The sequence below is a fragment of the Diceros bicornis genome, chromosome 13 (assembly GCF_020826845.1).
Source record: "Diceros bicornis minor isolate mBicDic1 chromosome 13, mDicBic1.mat.cur, whole genome shotgun sequence".
Lineage (NCBI taxonomy): Eukaryota > Metazoa > Chordata > Mammalia > Perissodactyla > Rhinocerotidae > Diceros > Diceros bicornis.
In genome coordinates, this window is record NC_080752.1 from 26,442,691 (window position 1) to 26,464,388 (window position 21,698).

General features: G+C 45.1%; 1 protein-coding gene across 2 annotated transcripts in view; it reads right to left on the minus strand.

Moving 5' to 3' along the window:
- The window catches only part of ACOT7 (acyl-CoA thioesterase 7), a 119,251-nt gene extending 107,879 nt beyond the window's left edge, over positions 1–11,372 (minus strand). Inside the window, exon 1 of one of the 2 annotated variants that reach the window (XM_058552769.1) lies at positions 11,215–11,372. In XM_058552769.1, the coding sequence (XP_058408752.1) occupies positions 11,215–11,372 (158 nt within the window). The remainder of the gene's footprint in view (positions 1–11,214) is intronic. The other variant, XM_058552768.1, reaches the window with a different exon arrangement.
- Positions 11,373–21,698: the final 10,326 nt, after the last annotated feature.

Sequence of the window (21,698 nt, forward strand, 5' to 3'; positions counted from 1 at the left end):
GCTGTTAAGTGCACACGCTCCACTATTGGTGGCCCGGGTTCGGGTCCCAGGAGTGCACCGACACACTGCTTGTCCAGCCATGCTGAGGTGCCGTCTCACATACAGCAACTAGAAGGATGTGCAACTATGACATACAACTATCTACTAGGGCTTTGGGGAGAAAAAGGGGGAAAAAAAGGAGGAGGATTGGCAATAGATGTTAGCTTAGGGCCAGTCTTTCTCAGCAAAAAAAAAAAAAAGAGGAGGATTGGCATGGATGTTAGCTCAGGGCTGATCTTCCTCACACACACACTAAAAAAACAAAGAACACAATGAGATAAAAAAAATGACCTAGAAACCATAAAAAATAGAGCTGACATGGAGAACAGAATTAGTGATTTAGAAGACAGAAATATAGAAATGCTTCAGGTGGAGGAGGAGACAGAACTAAGATTTTTAAAAAATGAAAAAATTCTTCAAGAAATATCTGACTCCATTAGGAAAAGCAACATAAGGATTATAGGTATCCAGAGGGAGAAGAGAGGGAGAAAAGAGCAGAGAGCTTGTTCAAAAAAATAATAGCTGAGAACTTCCCAAATCTGGGGAACTGGACTTAAAAATACATGAAGCCAACACAACTCCTAATTACATCACTGAAAAAAGACCTTCTCCAAGGCATATAATATTAAAACTGGCAAAAGTCAATGACAAAGAAAAAATATTAAGGGCAGCAAGGTAGAAGAAAATAACCTACAAAGGAACCCCTATCAGGCTTTAAGCGGATTTCTCAGCAGAAAACTTACAGGCTAGGAGAGAATGGACTGATATATTCAAAATACTGAAAGACAAAAACTTTCAGCCAAGAATACTCTATCCAGTGAGACTATCCTTCAGATATGATGGAGAAATAAAAGCTTTCCCAGATAAACAAAAGCTGAGGGAGTTCATCTCCACTAGGCCTGCCTTACAAGAAACATTGAAAGGAGTCCTCCATCTGAAACTTAAAAGCAAAGGTTTACAAAACCTTTAGCAAGGAGATAAACATTGTCAGAAAATTTCAGGTCTATATCAGAATAAGTTAGTAAACACTTAATTATAACACAAAAGATAAAGGGAAGGAAAGCATCAAAAATAACTATAACTTCAATTTAGTCACAAACTCACAACACAAAAAAGAACAATTTGTGACAACAATAACTGAGAAGCGGAAGAGGAAAGGGATGGAACCTGCTTAGGATAATGGAGAAAAGAGGCTATCATAAAATGGACTATCTCATCTATGAGATCTTTTATACAAACCTCATGGTAACCACTAAACAAAAAATCAGAGCAGAGCCACAAATCATAAATAAAGAGAAAACCACCAAACTTAAATGGCAGTCAGAAATACAAGGAAAGAGAAACAATGGAAATATAGAACAACCAGAAAACATGAGATAAAATGGCAGTATTAAGCCCTCATATATCAATAATCACTCTAAATATAAATGGATTGAATTCTCCAATCAAAAGACACAGAGTGGCTGGATAGATTAAAAACAAGACCCAAAAATATGCTGCCTCCAGGAAACACATCTCAGCTCTAAAGACAAACAAAGGCTCAGAGTGAAGGGATGGAAGACGATACTCCAAGCAAATGGCAAGCAAAAGAAAGAAGGTGTTGCCATACTTACATCAGACAAAGCAGACTTCAAGATAAAAAAGACCATGAGAGACAAAGAGGGGCAGTATATAATGATAAAAGGGACATTCCACCAAGAGGACATAACACTTAATGAATATATATGCACCTAACACAGGAGCACCAAATTATATAAACCAACTATTAACAGACCTAAAGGGAGAAATTGACAGCAACACAATAATAGTAGGGGACCTCAACACTCCACTTACATCAATAGATAGATCATCCAGACAGAAAGTGAACAAGGAAACAGTGGCCTTAAATGAAATACTAGACCAGATGAACTTAATAGATATATATAAAACATTCCATCCAAAAACAGCAGAATATACATTCTTCTTAAGTGCACATGGAACATTCTCAAAGATAGATCATATGTTGGGAAACAAGGCAAGGCTCAATAAATTTAAGAAGATTGAAATCAGATCAAGCATCTTTTCTGACCACAATGCTATGAAACTAGAAATCAACTATAAGAAAAAAGCTAGGAAAATCACAAATATGTGGAGACTAAACAACATGTTACTGAACAACCACAGGATAAATGAAGAAATCAAAGGAGAAATCAAAAAATACCTGGAGACAAATGAAAATGAAAACACAACATACCAACTCTTATGGAATGCAGCAAAAGCAGTGTGAAGAGGGATATTTATAGCAATTCTACAGGCCCACCTCAACAAACAAGAAAAATCTCAAAAAGTAATCTTTTTTTTTTTTCTGAGGAAGATTCACCCTGAGCTAACACCCATTGCCAATCTTCCTCTTTTTGCTCGAGGAAGATTCGTCCTGAGCTAACATCTGTGCCAATATTCCTCTATTTTGCACATGAGTCACCACCACAGCATGGCCACCAACGAGTGGTGTATGTCTGTGTCTGGGAACCAACCCCTGGCCACCAAAGCAGAGCACACAGAACTTAACCACTAGGGCACAGGCTGGCCCTCAAATGAGTAATCTTAAACTACACCTAACAGAACTAGAAAAAGAAGAACAAAGCCCAAAGTCAGCAAAAGGAGGGAAATAATAAAAATTAGAGCAGAAATAAATGAAATAGAGACTAAAAAACAATAGAAAGGATCAATGAAACTAAGAGCTGGTTCTTTGAGAAGATAAACAAAACTGACAAATCCTTAGCCAGACTTACTAAGAAAAAAAGAGAGAAGCCTCAAATAAATAAAATTAAAAATGAAAGAGGAGAAAGTATAATGGACACCACAGAAATACAAAGGATTATAAGAGAGTACTATGAAAAACCATATGCCAACAAATTGGATAACCTAGAAGAAACTGATAAATTCTTAGACTCATACAACCTTCCAAAACTGAATCAAGAAGAAATAGAGAATCTTAATAGACCAATCACAAGTAAAGAGATGGAAACAGTAATTAAAAACTCCCAAAAAACAAAGCTCAGGACCAGATGGCTTCTCTGGAAAATTCTACCAAACATTCAAATAATATCTATCCTTAATATCTATCCTTCTCAAATTATTCCAAAAAACTGAAGAAGACGGAACACTTTTTAAGTCATTCTATGAGGCCAATATCACCCTGATACCAAAACCAGACAACTACAACACAAAGAAGGAAAATTACAGGCCAATATTGCTGATGAACATACATGCAAAAATCCTCAACAAAATATTGGCAAATCGAATACAGCAATACATTAAAAGGATCATACACCACAATCAAGTGGGATTTATACCAGGGATGTAGGCATGGTTCGATATCCGCAAATCAATCAATGTGAAACACCATTAACAGAATGAGGAATAAAAATCACATGATCATCTCAATAGATGTAGAGAAAGCACTTGACAAGATCCAACATCCATTTACGATAAAAACTCTCAATAAAATGGGTATAGAAGGAAAGTATCTCAACATAATAAAGGCCATATATGGCAACCTACAGCCAACATCATACTTAACAGTGAAAAACTGAAAGCCATCCCTCTGAGAATAGGAACAAAACAAGGGTGCCCACTCGCACCACTCCCATTCAACATAATACTGGAGGTTTTGGCCACAGCAAGTATGCAAGAAAAAGAAATAAAAGGTATCCAGGGGCCAGGCCGGTGGCGCAAGCGGTTAGGTGCGCACACTCCGCTGCAGCAGCCTGGGGTTTGCCGGTTCGGATCCTGGGCATGCACCGACGCACTGCTTGGCAAGCCATGCTGTGGCAGCATCCCATATAAAGTGAAGAAAGATGGGAACGGATGTTAGCCCAGGGCCAGTCTTCCTCAGCAAAAAAAGAGGAGGATTGGAAGATGTTAGCACAGCACTGATCTCCTCACAAAAAAAAAAAGGTATCCAAATAAGAAAGGAAGAAGTAAAACTCTTTCCTGTTTGTGGACGACATGATTCTATACATAGAAAACCCTAAAAAATCCACCAGAAAACTATTAGAAGTAATCAACAACTACAGCGAAGTTGCAGGGTACAAAATGAACTTACAAAAATCAGTTGCATTTCTATACTCTAATAATGAACTAGCAGAAAGAGAAGTCAAGAATACAATCCCATTTACAACGGCGACAAAAAGAATAAAATATCTAGGAATAAACTTGACCATGGAGATGAAAGACTTATACACTGAATACTATAAGACACTATTGAAAGAAATCGAAGAAGACATAAAGAAATGGAGATATTCCAGGCTCATGGATTGGAAGAATAAACATAGTTAAAATGTCCATAATACCTAAAGCAACCTACAGATTCAATGCAATTCCAATCAGAATCTCAATGACGTTCTTCACGGAAATAGAACAAAGGATCCTAAAATTTATATGGAACAATAAAAGACCACAAATTGCCAAAGCAATCCTGAGAAAAAAAGAACAAAGCTGGAGGCATCACAATCCCTGACTTCAAAATATACTACAAAGCTCTAGTAATCAAAACAGCATGATACTGGCACAAAAACAGACACACAGATGAATGGGAGAGAACTGAAAGCCCAGAAATAAAACCACACATCTACGAACATCTAAGCTTTGACAAAGGAGCCAAGAACATACAATGGAGAAAGGAAAGTGTCTTCAATAAATGGTGTTGGGAAAATTGGACAGCCATGTGCAAAAGAATGAAAGTAGACCATTATCTTACACCACACACAAAAATTAACTCAAAATGGATTAAAGACTTGAATTCAAGACTTGAAATCATAAAACTCCTAGAAGAAAATACAGGCAGTACACTCTTTGACATCAGTCTTAGCAGTATCTTTTCAAATATCATGTCTACTCAGGCAAGGGAAACAAAAGAAAAAATAAACAAATGGGACTTCATTAGACTAAAAAGCTTCTGCAAGGCAAAGGAAACCATGAACAAAATGAAAAGACAACGCACCAACTGGGAGAAAATATTTGCAAATCATATATCCGACAAGGGGTTAATTTCCAAAATATATAAAGAACCCACACAACTCAACAACAAAAAAACAAACAACCCAATCAAAAAATGGGCAGAGGATATGAACAGACATTTTTCCAAAGAAGATATACAGATGGCCAACAGGCACATGAAAAGATGTTCAACATCACTAATCATTAGGGAAATGCAAATCAAAACCACAATGAGGGGCCGGCCCGGTGGCGCAAGCGGTTAAGTGCGTGCACTCTGCTCTGGTGGCCCGGGGTTGCCGGTTCGGATCCCAGGCGCGCACCGATGCACCGCTTGGCGAGCCATGCTGTGGCGGTGTCCCATATAAAGTAGAGGAAGATGGGCACGGATGTTAGCTCAGGGCCAGTCTTCCTCAGAAAAAAAAAAGGAGGGTTGGCATCAGATGTTAGCTCAGGGCTGATCTTCCTCAAAAAAAAAAAAAAACTACAATGAGATATCACCTTACACCCATCAGAAGAGCTATAACTAACAAGACAAAAAAATAACAAATGTTGGAGAGGATGTGGAGAAAAGGGAACCCTCATACACTACCAGTGGGAGTGCAAACTGGTGCAGCCACTATGGAAAACAGTATGGAGATTTCTCAAAAAATTAAAAATAGAAATACCATACGATCCAGCTATCCCACTACTGGGTATTTATCCAAAGAACATGAAATCAACAATACAAAGAGATCTATGCACCCCTATGTTCACTGCAGCATTATTCACAATAGCCAAGATGTGGAAGCAACCCAAGTGCCCATCAACTGATGAATGGACAAAGAAGATGTGGTAATACAAGATATTGTATATATATACAATGGAATACTATTCAGCCATAAAAAAGACAAAATTGTCCCATTTGCAACAACATGGATGGACCTGGAGGGTATTATGTTACGTGAAATAAGCCAGACAGAGAAAGACAAACACCATACGATTTCACTCATATATGGGAGATAAACAACCACATGGATAAAAAGAATAGATTAGTGATTACCAGAGGGGTAGGAGGTTGGGGGGTGGGTAAAAGGGGTAAAGGGGCACATATGTATGGTGACAGATAAAAATTAGACTATTGGTGGTGAGCACGATGCAGTCTACACAGAAACTGGATATATAATGATGTACACCTGAAATTACACAATGTTATAAACCAATATGATGTCAATAATTTTTTAAAATAAAATAGGCACATTTTATTGTATGTTCATTATACCTCACTAAAGTTGATTTTTAAAAAACATAACTACAATACAATTATCTCACCTTAAAAAAAACTAGAAATTCCAGTGACTATTCAAGTTTTCCCAAGTATCTCATAAACGGTTTAAAATCTGCATTTTGTTTATTTTTTACTGAAGTATAATTTGCATGTAGAAAATCTGCAGTTGTAACAAGCTTCCTCAGTTATTCAGACATAGGTAGTCTATGGGTAGGGTGACCATATAATTTATCTCCCTCCCCAGGACACCTCTGAGAGTGGAAGAAAGTGGACCCGGAGGCACACAGTGCAGTCACCCCATCCAGGCCTCACCTAGAGAAGCCCCGCCCCACAGGAGAAAGCAATTTCTGGCCTGACGGAAAGTGGGGAGCTGGTCCGTTGTGGTGCCAAGTCGAGGGCGATGCCAGACTGCCTGGCCCACTTAGAGGGGAGGTTGGACAGTAGGTGAGCACAGCCTTCCCAACCACAGGCTCTCTCGGTTGCAAAGACTATGTCTTCACCCAGGGCCCCCACATCCCAGCAGGAAGGGAGCCAGCTGTGTGTTGTTTTATGGAACATTCCAGAACACTAGCTCTGAGTGTGGCTTCTATAAGTCAGATTCTATGTTTTCATTAATTACACCGTAAACCCAAAGACAGAGCTCCAAGGGAAAAAAATTCCAACCCCATAACATACTAAAATTCAGGCCCACTCCACTAATATTTGTTGGCGTATCTACTAGATGCCAGGCACTTCCTAGGCACTCATGGTACAGCAGTGAGCAAAGCAATCCCTGACCTCCAGACACTTCCTAACAGATTTGCATCTAAAAGCACGGCAAGCTAAAGAAAACCTTGTAGACCTCACACACCTACCTACAAACAAAGGATTCCAAGGTTATCTGCCCTGGACACGTCCACGCCAAGGTCCACCTCCACTAGCTCAGCTCTTTAGGAGCTGACTGCAGTCCCCAGAGAGCTTCTGAGCTTCCCTTAGGAAATCTTTCCCCCAGAGGCCTACCATGAATACCAGTTTGTTAAATTCCTCTACATACTGCACTGTCCCATAAGGTAGCTCCTAGTCCAGGAGGCTATCTACATCTACATTTAAAAAAAATTAAAATGAATGCAATTAAAAATTCAGTTCCAGGGCCGGCCCCGTGGCTTAGCGGTTAGGTGCTCGCGCTCCGCTGCTGGCGACCTGGGTTCGGATCCCGGGCGCGCACCGACGCACCGCTTCTCCGGCCATGCTGAGGCCGTGTCCCACATACAGTAACTAGAAAGATGTGCAGCTATGACATACAACTATCTACTGGGGCTTTGGGGGAAAAAATAAATAAATAAATAAAATTATTAAAAAAAAAAAATTTCAGTTCCTCCGCGTCTGGCCACATTTCAAGCACTCAATGGCCACTTGTAGCTAGTGGCTACCATATTGGACAGCGCAGACATGCAGCATTTCCATCACTGTGGAAAGTTCTAGTGAACAGCGCTGCTCCACATCATACTCCCCGACAACCTATTACATGACATGTCCTTCAACTTTATTTCGACAAACAGTCAGGGAGCTTCTCCTAGGGGCCCACACTGATACCATGATTAAGCCTCACAACAGAATATGAACCTAAGCTTGGGTGAGCAGTAGAAAAACCCCAACAACGGAGACAACTGGCAGGGAATAATCCACCAGTCGTCTTCAGCTCTCTCGTCCAGTCAAGGTCCAAGGCCGATCTTGGCCGAGTCTTTAACCTCTGGGGGCCTCTAAGGGTTCTTCCGGGTCTGACATTCTAGAACTCCGAGTCTAACAAGAAAAAAAGTAATTTGCTACAAAGCATTAATTAACATTACTCAAAATAAACCAAAGGACAAATGCTCTTCTGAGGCTTTAAATGCTGTCACAGAGCCTGCATCTGTAGGGCTGTTTCAAAAGGAAAGGACAGCGCCCCCGACTGGCCTGGGTTGTCCAAAGTTCAGGCTCTCTGGGGTAAACGGTTCCCTTTGAGAGCTCCCGTTTATAAGTGTCCAGCACTGTCAAAGGTTTTCATCCTCTCAGCAACCCTGAAACAGGCACTATTATTATCCCCAACTCACAGATCAGAGAACTGAGGCCCAGCGAGGTGAAGGACCATGCCGGAAGCCACACACCTGCAAGAGGCAGAGCTGGGATTTGAACCCAGGCCATCGGCCTCTTGAGCCTGTGTTCCACTTTTCAGACAAAAAGGGCTTCCTTTACTTACAGTGCCAGCCATTCTGCCAGGCACTAGATGTGCTTTCTTTTCTTTAACACTCAGAACAACCCATAAGAAAATGGGGGCACAGAAAGGTTACCCAGCTAACACGGGCAGCAGCCAAATTCACACCCAGGCCTTGGACTGCAGAGTCGGCTCTAACCACTGCCCTCCACAACCTTTAGAGCCCCTATCCCTTCAATATCTCCTTCCCAGCCAAGAGCACGTGACCACTCTTTATTGTCTAGGATGACGCGGGTTTGGGCACCCACTCCCTGCTGGACTGTGAACCCTCTAAAGCAGGGACCTAATTTTCCAGGTTGGTGTCCCTCCCTCATGGCGCTTTGGTCCTTGGAGTCGTCCAGTGAAATTTGTTAAATTCACGGGCTTGGCTGTCCTAGGCCAGGAAGCTCCTCTTTCAACACAGGGTGTGGGCTCAGATGTCCTTAAAGGGCTCCCCACCCTGGTGTGTCCACTCTCCAGTGTCCTGGGGTTTCTCTGGGCCAAGCCCTTGTGACCACGGCCCTCATCACCGCATCCCCCCCACCTTGGCAGTTGTGCTGGGCACCTGAGGCTAACCTCAGCTAGGTATCCTGCCCAAGCACCCCACGACCAAAGTGGCCACTCAGAGACATGGCGCAATTGTGAATATGCAAGAGGCAGCCTGGGAAGCAGGGTGAGTAACAAAATGCACACACACAGGCTTGTACACACATGGACATGTCTAAAGCTATCCAAAAATCTACTAAATGTTAGAGGCTGGTTTTATAAAAGATAATACGTATAAATTGGCTATTCATCATCCTTATGAAACAAATAAAAGCCCAGCCTGGGCCGACCCCGTGGCTTAGCAGTTGAGTGCGCGCCCTCCACTACTGGCGGCCCGGGTTTGGATCCTGGGCGCGCACCGACGCACCGCTTTTCCGGCCATGCTGAGGCCGCATCCCACATACAGCAACTGGAAGGATGTGCAACTGTGACGTGCAGCTATCTGCTGGGGCTTTGGGGAGGGAAAGGAGGAGGATTGGCAATAGATGTTAGCTCAGAGCCGGTCTTCCTCAGCAAAAAAAGAGGAGGATTAGCATGGATGTTAGCTCAGGGCTGATCTTCCTCACAAAAAAAAAAAAAAAAGAAAAAGCCCAGCCTTCCTCCAGTAGACTGAAATCAGTATGTTCTTTTTAGGAGAGAGTGCAGTGGAAAGAACACGGGCCTGGAGACAGAAGACCTGGCGGGGGATGCCCCCTGTGCTTTCAGCTGGATGACCTTACAGAGGCAATGGGTCTCCCAGAACCTCAATTTCCTCCTCCACCAGCACGAGTGGTGGAAATCCCTGTAGTCCTCCCTTCCAAGGAAGTTGGGCAAACCAAATGAGACGAGAGATGTACAAGCCCTTTGCAAATGATGAACCCCAAGGTCACCCAGCCAAGAGGAGGCAGAGCCTGAACCAAAGACCTGACTCAAGGCCCATGTGTCTCCAAATATCAATTCCTTCTATTATTTTTGCCCCAGGATCTTGAAGTGGGTGGGGCCCAGACAGCCACACAGCCAATAACAAAGCAAATGGAGTAAGGCTCCCCCAAAGATTTCTTCTCCCAAGAAAAGTCAAAACTGACCTTGAGGTCAGGAAAGGACTTTGACTAGGTCAGAAACGGGGGTGAGGTCAGGGAACCCCCTTGATCCAGCACTTCCTGAATGCCCAGCCTTTGTCCAGAAATGTCAACATCCACAGGAAACTAACCTGGCTTGGACCCAAGGTCAATGTGATGCCCGACCACCAAATTTGTGGAACTTGTCCCCAAACAAGAAGCAGCTCTCACTCTTCTTGGTGCATCACGCAGGACAGGCCCTGTTGCAGGCCCCAGCGCCTGTGCGGCCTTCCCAGACTTCTTTTCTTTACTTAGCTCATGTTCAAATACCAGCATGCCTGCTTCCGGTTCTGCCCAAGGTAATGGAGAGTAACCTTGAGGCTGCCCTTCCCTCTCCTGTGGGAAATGAGCCAGCTCACATCTCCCGCTTCCTCTGGGGGCCTCTATCTACCCCAGTGCCTGTGGAGGAAGGCAGGGGTTCTTCACTGTGAAGAACAACCCTTTGCCCCCATTGTTTAAGATGCTTCCAGGCTCAATGGACCAATCCCTCTTCTTAGCAGTAAACTGTTAGAGGGGAAAGGTATTTTCTGTTCCTCCTGTTAACACCCAGCTCCCCACAGAAACCGAAGCAGTGCAGCGAAGGGACTGGACATCTGCAGCCCCCGCCCACTCGGGCACCTATGAATGGGCTTGCCGGGCTCCGGCCGCCGCCCAGCGAGCTGGTTACCTGCGCCCCACATCTCGAGGGATCCGGTGGACTTTGCACCACCGCCGAATAACGACCTCTAATTAGGGGGCTCAGCGGAACCTGGGCTGGGATTCCGGCGTGCTCGGGCGCCGGGCAGGGCGGAGCTGAGCAGGGCAGGGGGCGGGGACGGCTGCGCTCCGACCCCCGCCCGAGGAAGGGCGCGGCGCCGATTCCTTGCGCAAACGGCCTGCGCGACCGCTGCGCCGCCCCCAGAATCCGCCGGAGGCCGGCGAGGAGGCGCGCGGAGAGGCCGCGGCTCTGCGACACCAGAGGAGCATCCGGCCGTGGCCAGGGCCGGGCGCGGGGAGGGGGAGGGGGAGGGCGCGGAGGGGCGTGGGGCAGGCCTGGGCGGTGACCCAGCATCCTTGGCCGTGCCGCGCGACCCTCTTACCGGCAGATCTGGATGGCGGACGGGGTCTCGGCAGCGGGGTCAGACATGCTGGCGGCGGCGGCGGGCGGCTGAAGGAGAGCGCAAGTGTCTGGCAGGCCGGGCGCGGAATGAATGAGCCTGGGCGGCGCCATGGAGGGGGAGGGCGGAGGCGGGGCCATGGCGCCGGCGGCGAATCGAACGCGGCCTCCTGCGCAGGCCCCGCCCTCGCGCCCGCCCCCGCCCCGCCCCCTGGGCCGCGGCCGGCTCTCCCCGCCGCTGCCTCTGGCGGCGCGGCGGGGCCGGGGCTGGGCACCGCTTCCAGAAGGTTCGGCGGCGGTTGGGCGGCGCCGGGCTGGGTGGCCGCGTGTGTCAGCTTCGCCCCAAGTGGCGAATGTTCGTGTGCGGTGTTCCTGCGCCCGCGCCCGGCAGTTGGCGGGTCTCACGGCGCGCCCACGAGGCGCTGCGGCCGGCGGGCAGTGGGAAAGGCCTGCAGGAGTCCGCGTCGGGGTCGCTTCTAATATCAGCCCTGAGGGGAAACTGCAGGCGGTTTCCCGTAAACGAGCATTCATTCATGGCGGAGCTGCCGTTTCGTGTTCGCTGGGAGGCACGTGGGTGCACAAAACGGGGAACCACGAGCGGTCAGGCCGCAGCAAGTGCCTCTGCGGCAGCAGCACACAGCTGCCGAGTTGAGCTGGAAAGAAGAGAGGAACGGAGGTCTGTCTACACTGCCCGCTGCAAACTGCGTCGGGGTTATTCCCAAGATCTCCTGGGATCGCTGAGCGTTTGCCTGGGGGTGCACGTGATGCAGTGAGGAGCCCTAAGGATGCTGATCTGTTCCATTGCATACGATATGCCCCGCACTGGAGTCCAGAGTCCAGGCCAGGTCGGGGTCACAAAATCTGCCCAAGAAACACCATAGATCACCTCTATGTGCCGGAATTATAGAGAGCTTTTTACTCCATATGAATTTTCCAGTCATAATGGAGATCTGACTTTTTCCAGATTTTTTATAATGAACATAAATTGCTTTTGTAATCAGATTTTTAAAAATCAAATGAAACCAACAGAACTCAAGCTCTCCAGTGAAATTTGAAAACCCATTTATACTAAACTGAATAGCTGTGAAGGAACTGTGCCTCATCCTGGTCACTCCTGCGTTCCTGGACCATGGAGGCAGCCCACCACATGTCTGTAAGTGCCAGGAACAGAGAGGGCAGCCCAGATCACTCTACGGTTTCAAGATTATTACACTAAAAATTTTTTTTTCTAGCGTGAATTAAATCAATGCAAACATCAAGGGTCACCAAGCTTATTTAACCACCACCTCTTCCGGATATGGGTCCTGAAATGGGTGGATTTGTTATGATGGGACCCAGGAGCAATAGCCAGCTTTGGAGCCTAAGGCAAGGCAGTTTCCTTGTCTGTTAAATGGGGGTAATACTAGGGGTAATAATACTCACCCTCCTGACTTTTGGGGGGATTAAATGAGGTAATGAACCTAAGGAGCCTAGCACAGTGATGTTAGGGCCTTTCTTCCTCTTTGTTCTTACCTTCCATACTTAAACATTCTGTCTCTCAGCAGCCCTTCCCAGACAGTCACTGCGATGGAATAAGGATTTCTGAGGCCCAGCCCTATTTGTATGGGTGAGCACATCACTGTACGAGTTGGAGACATTTCCTTCTTCAAAAAGCTCAAAATCTGATTGGGAGATAGATCCGGGACACAGAAAGCCTGGCTCCAACCACATGCTGGAGTAAATTCCTAGACTGAGGAATAGGCTGATTGGTTCAGGATTAAATAGCCTGGTCCCTCGCAGAAGGCAGCAAAAAAGTGATCTGGAGCAACACCTGTACCTTTGGAAAAGGGTTTGGCTACCCTTTGGCCCAAGACAGCATCTGTCAACACTCTCCATGTGGTAGCTCCTGAGGTGGCAGAGGGAGCCAGAGAAAATAACAGCTCAGCCCGGATATTACTGTGTTCAGGATTCTGCAGAGAGAAAATGGTGCTCCCGGATTTACCATTTGTATATGATTGCCAGTTGTTTATGACCGTGCCCTGTTCTCAAGGATAGCAATGGAGGGCCCCATCATGAGTTATTCTTGCTATAGTGCTGATGGATTTCCACTGAGCTCTCACCTTATGCAGTCTCTCACCTTCCCATTTTAGGTTTTTTTCTACTTTCTCAAGCTACTGGGCCATTTCTATCCCTTTTTCAGCAAAACTTCTCAAAAGAGCTGTTTATGCATACACCCTCTCTCCTCTTCCCCCCTCCCATTCTCTTTTGAACCCATTCCATTCTGGTTGTTGTCTCTACTGCTCAATTTATCAAGGTCACTAATTCCTTCTAAACTGCTAAATCCGATAATCCGTTGTCAGAAGTCATCTTACTTGACTTCTCAAGAGCACTGAGCAGATGTGATCCCTCTTTTCTTGAAACGCTTATTCCTTGCCTTCGAAGACCCTGCACATGCCTACTTTTCTGGCCACCCTGCTCAGCCTGCTCGGCTGGTTCCGCTTCACCTCCTTCCTCTCAGAACTTGGGAGAGCCCAGAGCAGTGCTTGGACTCTTGAGGTCTCATCCTGTCTTGTGACTTTAAATTGTCCTTTCAACGACCACCGCGTATCTCCGGCCCAGACCTCTCCCTAAATTCCAGACTCATCTGTCCTCTTGCCTAGGCGACATGTCACTCCCGTTGTGTGACGAGGCATCTCCACTCCCTCAGAACTTGCTCCTCTCTCAGTCTTCCCATCTGAGCACGTTCCAATCCCTTCCTTCCAATTGCTGAAGCTAACAACCTAGGTCATCCTTGATTCCTCTATGTCTCTCATACCCCTCATCCAACCCACTGGCAAATCCTACCAGCTCTATGTTCACAATAAGTCTAGAATGTGATCGCTTCTCCCTGTGGTGTTCAAGAACCTGCCCACACCTACCTCCATACCCCTAGCCTCATCCACTGCTCTCCTCTTGCTCACTTGGCTGCAGCCAATCTGACCTCTCTGATGGTCCTTGAATATTCCCAGACCACTCTTTCCTCAGCACCCCCAAAGCTCACCCGGTCACTTCCTCAGGTCTTTAGCTGAATATCTAAATAACCACCTTCTAAATAGGCCTTCCCTGGCCATCCTACCTAAAATCGCAATTCCTCAGCACTCCCTCTCATCCCCCCTGGTTTATTTTTCTCCTTAGCACTTAATACCGCTTAATACATATTTGACTGATCCCTTTATTGTGTCTCCCCCAACTAGAACATATGTTCCATGAGGGTGGAACTTTTTGCCGTTTTGTTCATTGCTGTATCCCAGGCTCCTAGAAGAGTCCTAGCACATAATAGGTGCTCAACAAATATTTTATGGATGATTGCATCGAGGTTTACAAACAGCAACATATTTAACAGCAGCAGATATTTAATTCATTAGATTTAATTTGCACACTCTTTCTTTGGACTAAAAATATTATCCACAAATTGTTATAAAAACTTAAATATATTGCTTAAATCATTTCTTCAAATTTTTATGGAAAGATACTTAAAAAACTCTTTCCCTTGGGGGAAAGGACTAGGGGGTAAGGCCTTTATTTTTCATTTCCATATTTTTGTACTATTACCATCTAACCACTCATCTATTTTATTATTTTTTCATGTCACTATGGAGGATAGGATAAAAAACAACAGGAACTCTCATACACTAATAGTGGGAATATGAATTGGTACAAGCTCTTTGGAAAATAACTGAAAATAATTACTAAAGTTGAAAATAGCCATACCCTTTGACCCAGCAATTCACTACTAGGTGTATACCCTATATGTTGAGCATGAGTGCACCCAGAGACGCTTCAAAGGGGATTCATAGCAACACTGTTTGTGATAACTCCAAACTGGAAATAACTCAGATGCTCATCAACAGTAGGCTGGCTTAGTAAACTGTAGTATACTCATCAATGGGATCCCAAATAGCCATGAAAACCGATGAACTTCAGTTACACACTCAAGGAAGAATCACAATGTTGAGGGGGAAAAGAAAAATCCCAAAGAAAATATACAGGATCAAGCCATGCTTACAAAGATCTAGCATTCTATTTGTGCTATTATCAAAAAGATAAGAGATAAGTGTTGGAGAGGATGTGGAGAAAAGGGAACACTTGTACATTGTTAGTAGGAATGTAAATGGGTACAGCCACTAAGGAAAACAATATGGAGGTTCCTCAAGAAATTATAAATAGAACTACCATATAATCCAGCAATCCCACTTCTGGGTATATAGCCAAAGAAAACGAAACCATTATCTCAAAGAGATACCTCCACTCCCATGTTCATTGCAGCATTATTCACAATAGCCAAGGTATGGAAATAACCTGTGTCCATCAATGGATGAATGGATTAAGAAAATGTGGTGTGCGTATATATATACAATGGAGTATTATCCAGCCTTAAAAAAGAAGGAAATCCTGCCATTTGCAACAACATGGATGAAACTGGAGGGCATTTTGCTAAGTGAAATAAGCCAGACAGACAAAGACAAGTACTATGATGATGGTATTGGTTATATGTAGAATCCTGAAAAAAAAAAGTGTTGAACTCATAAAAACAGAGAGTAGAAAAGTGGTTGCCAGGGCTGGAGGTTGGGGGAAACAGGGAGAGGTTGGTAAAAGGGTACAAACTTTCAGCTATAAGATGGATAAGATCTGAGGATCTAATGTATAACATGGTGACTATAGTTGATAACACTGTATTATATAATTGAAATTTGCTAAGAATAAATAAATAAATAACTCTATTTGTTAGGAAAACATAAACAGGTGTTAAAGCTATAAAGAAAAACAAGGAAATGATTGTCACAAAAGTCAGGATAGTGAGTGTCTCTCAAGGAGAGTGATAGGATTGTCATCAGGGACTGTCACATAGGGTGGGGAGAATGGGGAATATTAATGCCTCCTCTTTTGACCTGGGTGATGGTGTACAGGTTTATAATTATTTTTTACACTGTATATATTTGTATTATGCATTTTTGTATCTGTTATACATCACAACTTGAAAAATGAATGGTGTATCTGGGAAGTGGGATTATGGACTTTTTTTTTCTTTCTTTATATTTTTAGGGAGATAGTGATTTTAGTGGTTACAGGTGTGGAATATGTACACAAACTCCTGCATTCATATTGTATCTACTATCTATTTTTTGCGTGGCCTTGGGCAAGTCACCCATCCACTCTGTGCCCAAGTTGCTCCATCAGTAATGTAATCATAGTGTGGTGAATATAGAATAGATAAGGGATGAGAAGCAACAAGCATTCTAAAATATTAACTATCGGTATATTTAACTCCATTAAGCATAATAAATTTCATTTTTTAAACGGAAACTTTGATTCTTGCGTAAGCTTGAATTTATGACTCAGAGCTGTGAAAGAGAAGAGGCCTAATGAACACAGCGTATGTGGCCCCAAAACTGTTGGTGCATAGATGAGCACCGTCCATCTGACTCACCGCTGGACAGGGGGTAGGCAGAGGCAGGGTAAGGCCAGCTGTAGATCCCCAGAGAAGGGCCCCTGGGAAGTGCACTGAGTGTCACTGCTCATTGCTTCCTTTATGTGGGAGAGCAGGGCCTCCGAGTAAACTGAGGGACCTTCCAGCAAGCCTGTGCCAGGAGTCACTTAAGACCACCCCTTGGGGAGCCTAGATAGGCTGGCAGAGTCAAGAGAACTTCTGAGCCTGAGATGGAGAAGAGCTGCAGACAGATGAGGGATGCCAATGAGAGAGAGAGGCAGCAGGGTGTAGGATTATGAGCAAGGGCACCAAGCCCTACTGCATGAGCCTCACTCCCGGGCTGTGTGGCCTTAGATGAGCTCTTAATCCATCTGTGCCTTTGTTCTCTTATTGGGGAAGATGATTGTATCTGCCCCACTGTGTTGTTGGAGGGAGTTAATAAGTTGATGTTATAAAGCACTTGGAGCAGTGCCTAGCATGGAGAAAGAGCATTAGAAGGCGTTGTGAACTAGCTCGTGAAGCCAAACTGCCCTGAGCTCCGGGGGCGGCAGGCATGGTTTGACCAGCCGAGATTCAGATCACCACGGGCCAGAGCACTCTAATCGGAGTCCAGGGAGAAGGCTCCAACTAGTTCGTACAAGATTCGTACAAGAGAAGGACACTGCAGGATTCTCCAGGGCCGCCACGTCCTCCTGGGCACCAGGCACAGGATGCAGCCGGAAGCTCACATAGCTTGTCTATTTCTTTTAATGTTAATAATATTTAGCCGTTTTACTAAAGACCTGTGTTTTTCCTCCTAAGAGATACGAGACGCTTCATGATTATGCCGCTTGTCCACTGAATTGAGTCAGCGGCACTCAAGCTGGCCTATGTTGCCAGCAGGAAACATAAATATGAAAGTGTAGCCTTCCATTCACAAGGGGATGACATCTCAAGGCGAACTTCGAACTTCGGAGGCTGCTTAGAGAACAGACTCTTTGACCTCCTAACACCTTTAAAATCAAGCCCTGGGGCTGTGACCCCAGAATGAACCACTTCAAGGAAACCTAAAACTAATAAGCGACCCATTTGAAAGCAGGACCCGTAATCCAAGAGGGTAAACCAAGAGCAAATGGGTCATATGGAGAAGAAAAACACCTATGAGCTTAGAATAGACAGATTCAGTTTCCAAATGAAGCATTTAGAAATCATCTCTTGGGGCCGGCCCTGTGGCATAGCGGTTAAGTGCGCATGCTCCACTGCTGGCGGCCCGGGTTGGATCCGGGTGCGCACAGACACACTGCTTGTCAGGCCATGCTGTGGCGGCGTCCCACATAAAGTGGAGGAAGATCAGCACGGATGTTAGCTCAGGGCCAGTCATCCTCAGCAAAAAGAGGAGGCTTGGCATCGATGTTAGCTCAGGACTGATCTTCCTCACAAAAAAACAAAACAAAACAAATGCAGAGGGGGCCGGCCCCACGGCTTAGCAGTTAAGTGCGCGCGCTCTGCTACTGGCAGCCCGGGTTTGGATCCCGGGCACGTACCAACGCACCGCTTGTCTGGCCACGCTGAGGTGGCATCCCACATACAGCAACTAGAAGGATGTGCAACTATGACATACAATTATCTACTGGGGCTTTGGGGAAAAAAAGGAGGAGGATTGGCAATAGATGTTAGCTCAGGGCCGGTCTTCCTCAGCAAAAAGAGGAGGATTGGCATGGATGTTAGCTCAGGGCTGATCTTCCTCACACACACGAAAAAGAAATCATCTCTTCGACTTTAAGTAGGTCAACTTTAAATGAGAATTATAGCCATGCCCCGGTGCCTGCACGTTAGTGGGTTAGTGAGAGATCTTCAAAGCACCTTTGCCCTACGAGATTTCTGCTTGCCTTGTCAGCCCATGGGCGCTGGGTCTCTGGGTCTGAAGCTCTCTGGCTCCACCTAGGGGCTGAGTGAGTTCCCAAATGCTCCATCCAACGCTCCATCCTTCACTCTGCAGGCCCCAGCCTGGGCTCCACCCCCTGAGATCTTGCTGAAAATCAGAATAAACTTTCCCTTGCTCAAATTTATGCCAGAAACCCCGTGATTACAACAAAAGCAACGCAGAGTTGGGGTAATTCTATTTTTCTCACACATATGGTAATATGTGAGATTATTTGGAGTATAGTTATACGTTTCTTAAGGGCCTTGGAGAAAAATGATGTTGGCTTCATGCAGCAACTAATTGCTGTTTGAAGAACCAAAGGGCCCGTATTGGCTAGAGATGCTTAAATGGAGCTCCTCACGATGTGAGTTGTGAAGAACCCCCATAGGGGCACCACTCCTGGCCCCACACCCACAGAGGCTAGAGCCCCAAGGTTTGTGCCTAAAAGTGACTGTTCTCGGTCGGTCCCCGGAGAAAGGACTGTTTTCTAACCAAGCTCCTGCCTGGAGAGAGATTTGGGTGAAACCGCCAAATGCTCATCTAAATGCCCAGATGACTCAGAGAACAGAACTGCTTTTTTCCTCAGCAGTACAGTAACACAAGTTGGATTTGTCCTTAAGGGGGTTATAACTCGTAATGGGGGGCTAACTAATTTGGTGAAGAGGTTAAGACGAAGGGATCCGGAAGCCTACAGCGTGATCCCACCTCCAGGCACCTCCCAGCTGTGTGGCCTTAGATAAGTTCTTTGATCCCACTGTGCTTCAGTTTTCTCATCTTCAAAATGCAGATAATAATAGTACATACCTCCTAGGGTTTTTATGAGCTTTAATGAATTAACACATATAAATAATTGAGAACAGTGTCTGGTGCATAGGAAGAGCTCAATAAATAGTAGTGGACATTATAACTAATTAATGATTATTTTTCTTGTGCACTCAGCAAATACTTATTGAGCATCTTATATGTACCAGGCTCTATGCTAGGCACTATCATTACCTATGATACGACACAGGACAGGAACCATCTAGATACTTATAAGTAAAGCATACCTGCAGAAAAATGCACGAATCATAATTGCACAGCTCAATTAATTATCATAAAGTGAATACCATTAAATGAATACCATTAAAACCAGCCCCCAGATCAAGAAAGACAACAATAACACCCCAGAAGTCTCCCTCCTGCCGTCTCCCAGGCATGGGCACCCCTCCTCTGTAAAGGTAATCACTATTGACAACATCAGTAGGCCTGTAGCTGGAATTATTGCATGTAGCAGTAATCTGTTCATCTATGTTGCTATGTAGTATTCCATTGTATGAATATAAGGATTCTTTCTCTTTTTTTGTATTTTTTTAATTGAGATATAATTGACATATAACATTATATTAGTTTCAGGTGTACCACATAATGATTCGATCTTTGTATATATCGGGAAATGATCACTGCCATAAGTCCAGTTAACATCCATCACCGGGACTGGCTCAGTGGCGTAGCTGTTAAGCTCATGCGCTCTGCTTTGGTGGCCTGAGGGTTCACAGGTTTGGATCCCAGGAGCGCCGGCGGGCACACCAGCGCACCGCTTGTCAAGCCATGCCGTGGGGCGTCCCATGTAAAGTAGAGGAAGATGGGCATGGATGTTAGCCCAGGGCCAATCTTCCTTGGCAAAAAAGAGGAGGACTGGGCCTGCCCTGTGGCTTAGCGGTTAAGTGCGTGCACTCTGATGCTGGCGGCCTGGGTTCGGATCCTGGGTGCGCACCGACGCACTGCGTCTTCCGCCATGCTGAGGCCGCATCCCACATACAGCAACTAGAAGGATGTGCAAATATGACGTACAACTATCTACTGGGGCTTTGGGGGGAAAAATAAGTAAATAAAGTTTAAAAAAAAAAAGAGGAGGATTGACAACTGATTTTAGCTCAAGGCTGATCTTCCTCACACACACACAAAAAAATCCATCACCATACATAGTTACAAATTTTTTTTCTTGTGATGAGAACTTTTAAGATCTACTCTCTTAGGAACTTTAGATATACAATACAATATTATTAACTATAGTCACCATGCTGAACATTACATCCCTAGGACTTATTTGTTTTATAACTGAAAGTTTATACCTTTTGATCACCTTCACTCATCTCACCCATCCTCCACCTCCTGTCTCTGGCAACCACCAATCTGTTCTCTGTACCCATGAGTTCATTTTTTTTAGATTCCACATATAAGTGAGATCATACAGTATTTGTCTTTCTCTGACTCATTTCACTTAGCATAATGCTGACATTTCTAACCCAGAGTTTCTCAAAAGTGGTATCTCTGCTCCTGTTAATGTTTCTAGATCATTTTCCACCCCTCTCCCTAAAAACCTCCAGCTTTGCCCCTCGTGTCCTCAGAATGTGCCATCCCTTACCTTTCCTTGCTGCAGTCTTCTGGTCATAAAGAGGTCATGGCCTTGAATTTCCAGAAGAACCCTGTCGCTTTCTCTAAGCCGCTCCCCATGTAGTTCATGGTGCTTTCAATATCCACGTAGATGACCCTCCTACCACTCAGCTTCTCTCCTTGACCACTGCTCCTCCGATAATCTTGACCTCTCACCCTGCCGGCTGTGCATTCTCATGATCTCACCTTGACCTTATCATCACCAGTAACTGCAACCTCTCCAAAATCACAGTCTCAAACGTTGTCCTCCCTGACTACCACCACCACCTTCCTCCTCAACTCCCGATTGTCCAGCCCCAGTCCTCCTTCAGCTCCACCAAACCTTCACTCCAGCAGCCCAGCCATCGTCCCCTCGCCTCCAATCCCGCGTGTTCTCTCTTCCCTTCCTACCCGCTCCAATTCCACCGTCAGTCATTCTAAGCACTCCTGTGCATGCACCCTCAGCTCTCTTGTCCCTCTGTTGCTTCTTTGCACTTCTCACTTGATGAAACCTCAGCCCTAGTTAAATCCCACTTGGCCCCTATTCCGTGCCTGCAACCACGCAGCTGGAGAAAACACTGGAGAAAAACACACAGCAAAACTACAAAACTAGTCTTGTTTTTTAAAACTTTGTATCAAAGTATAACACGCATACAGAAATGTGCACATATTTTAGGTGTATTTTTTTTTAAATGCAACTTTA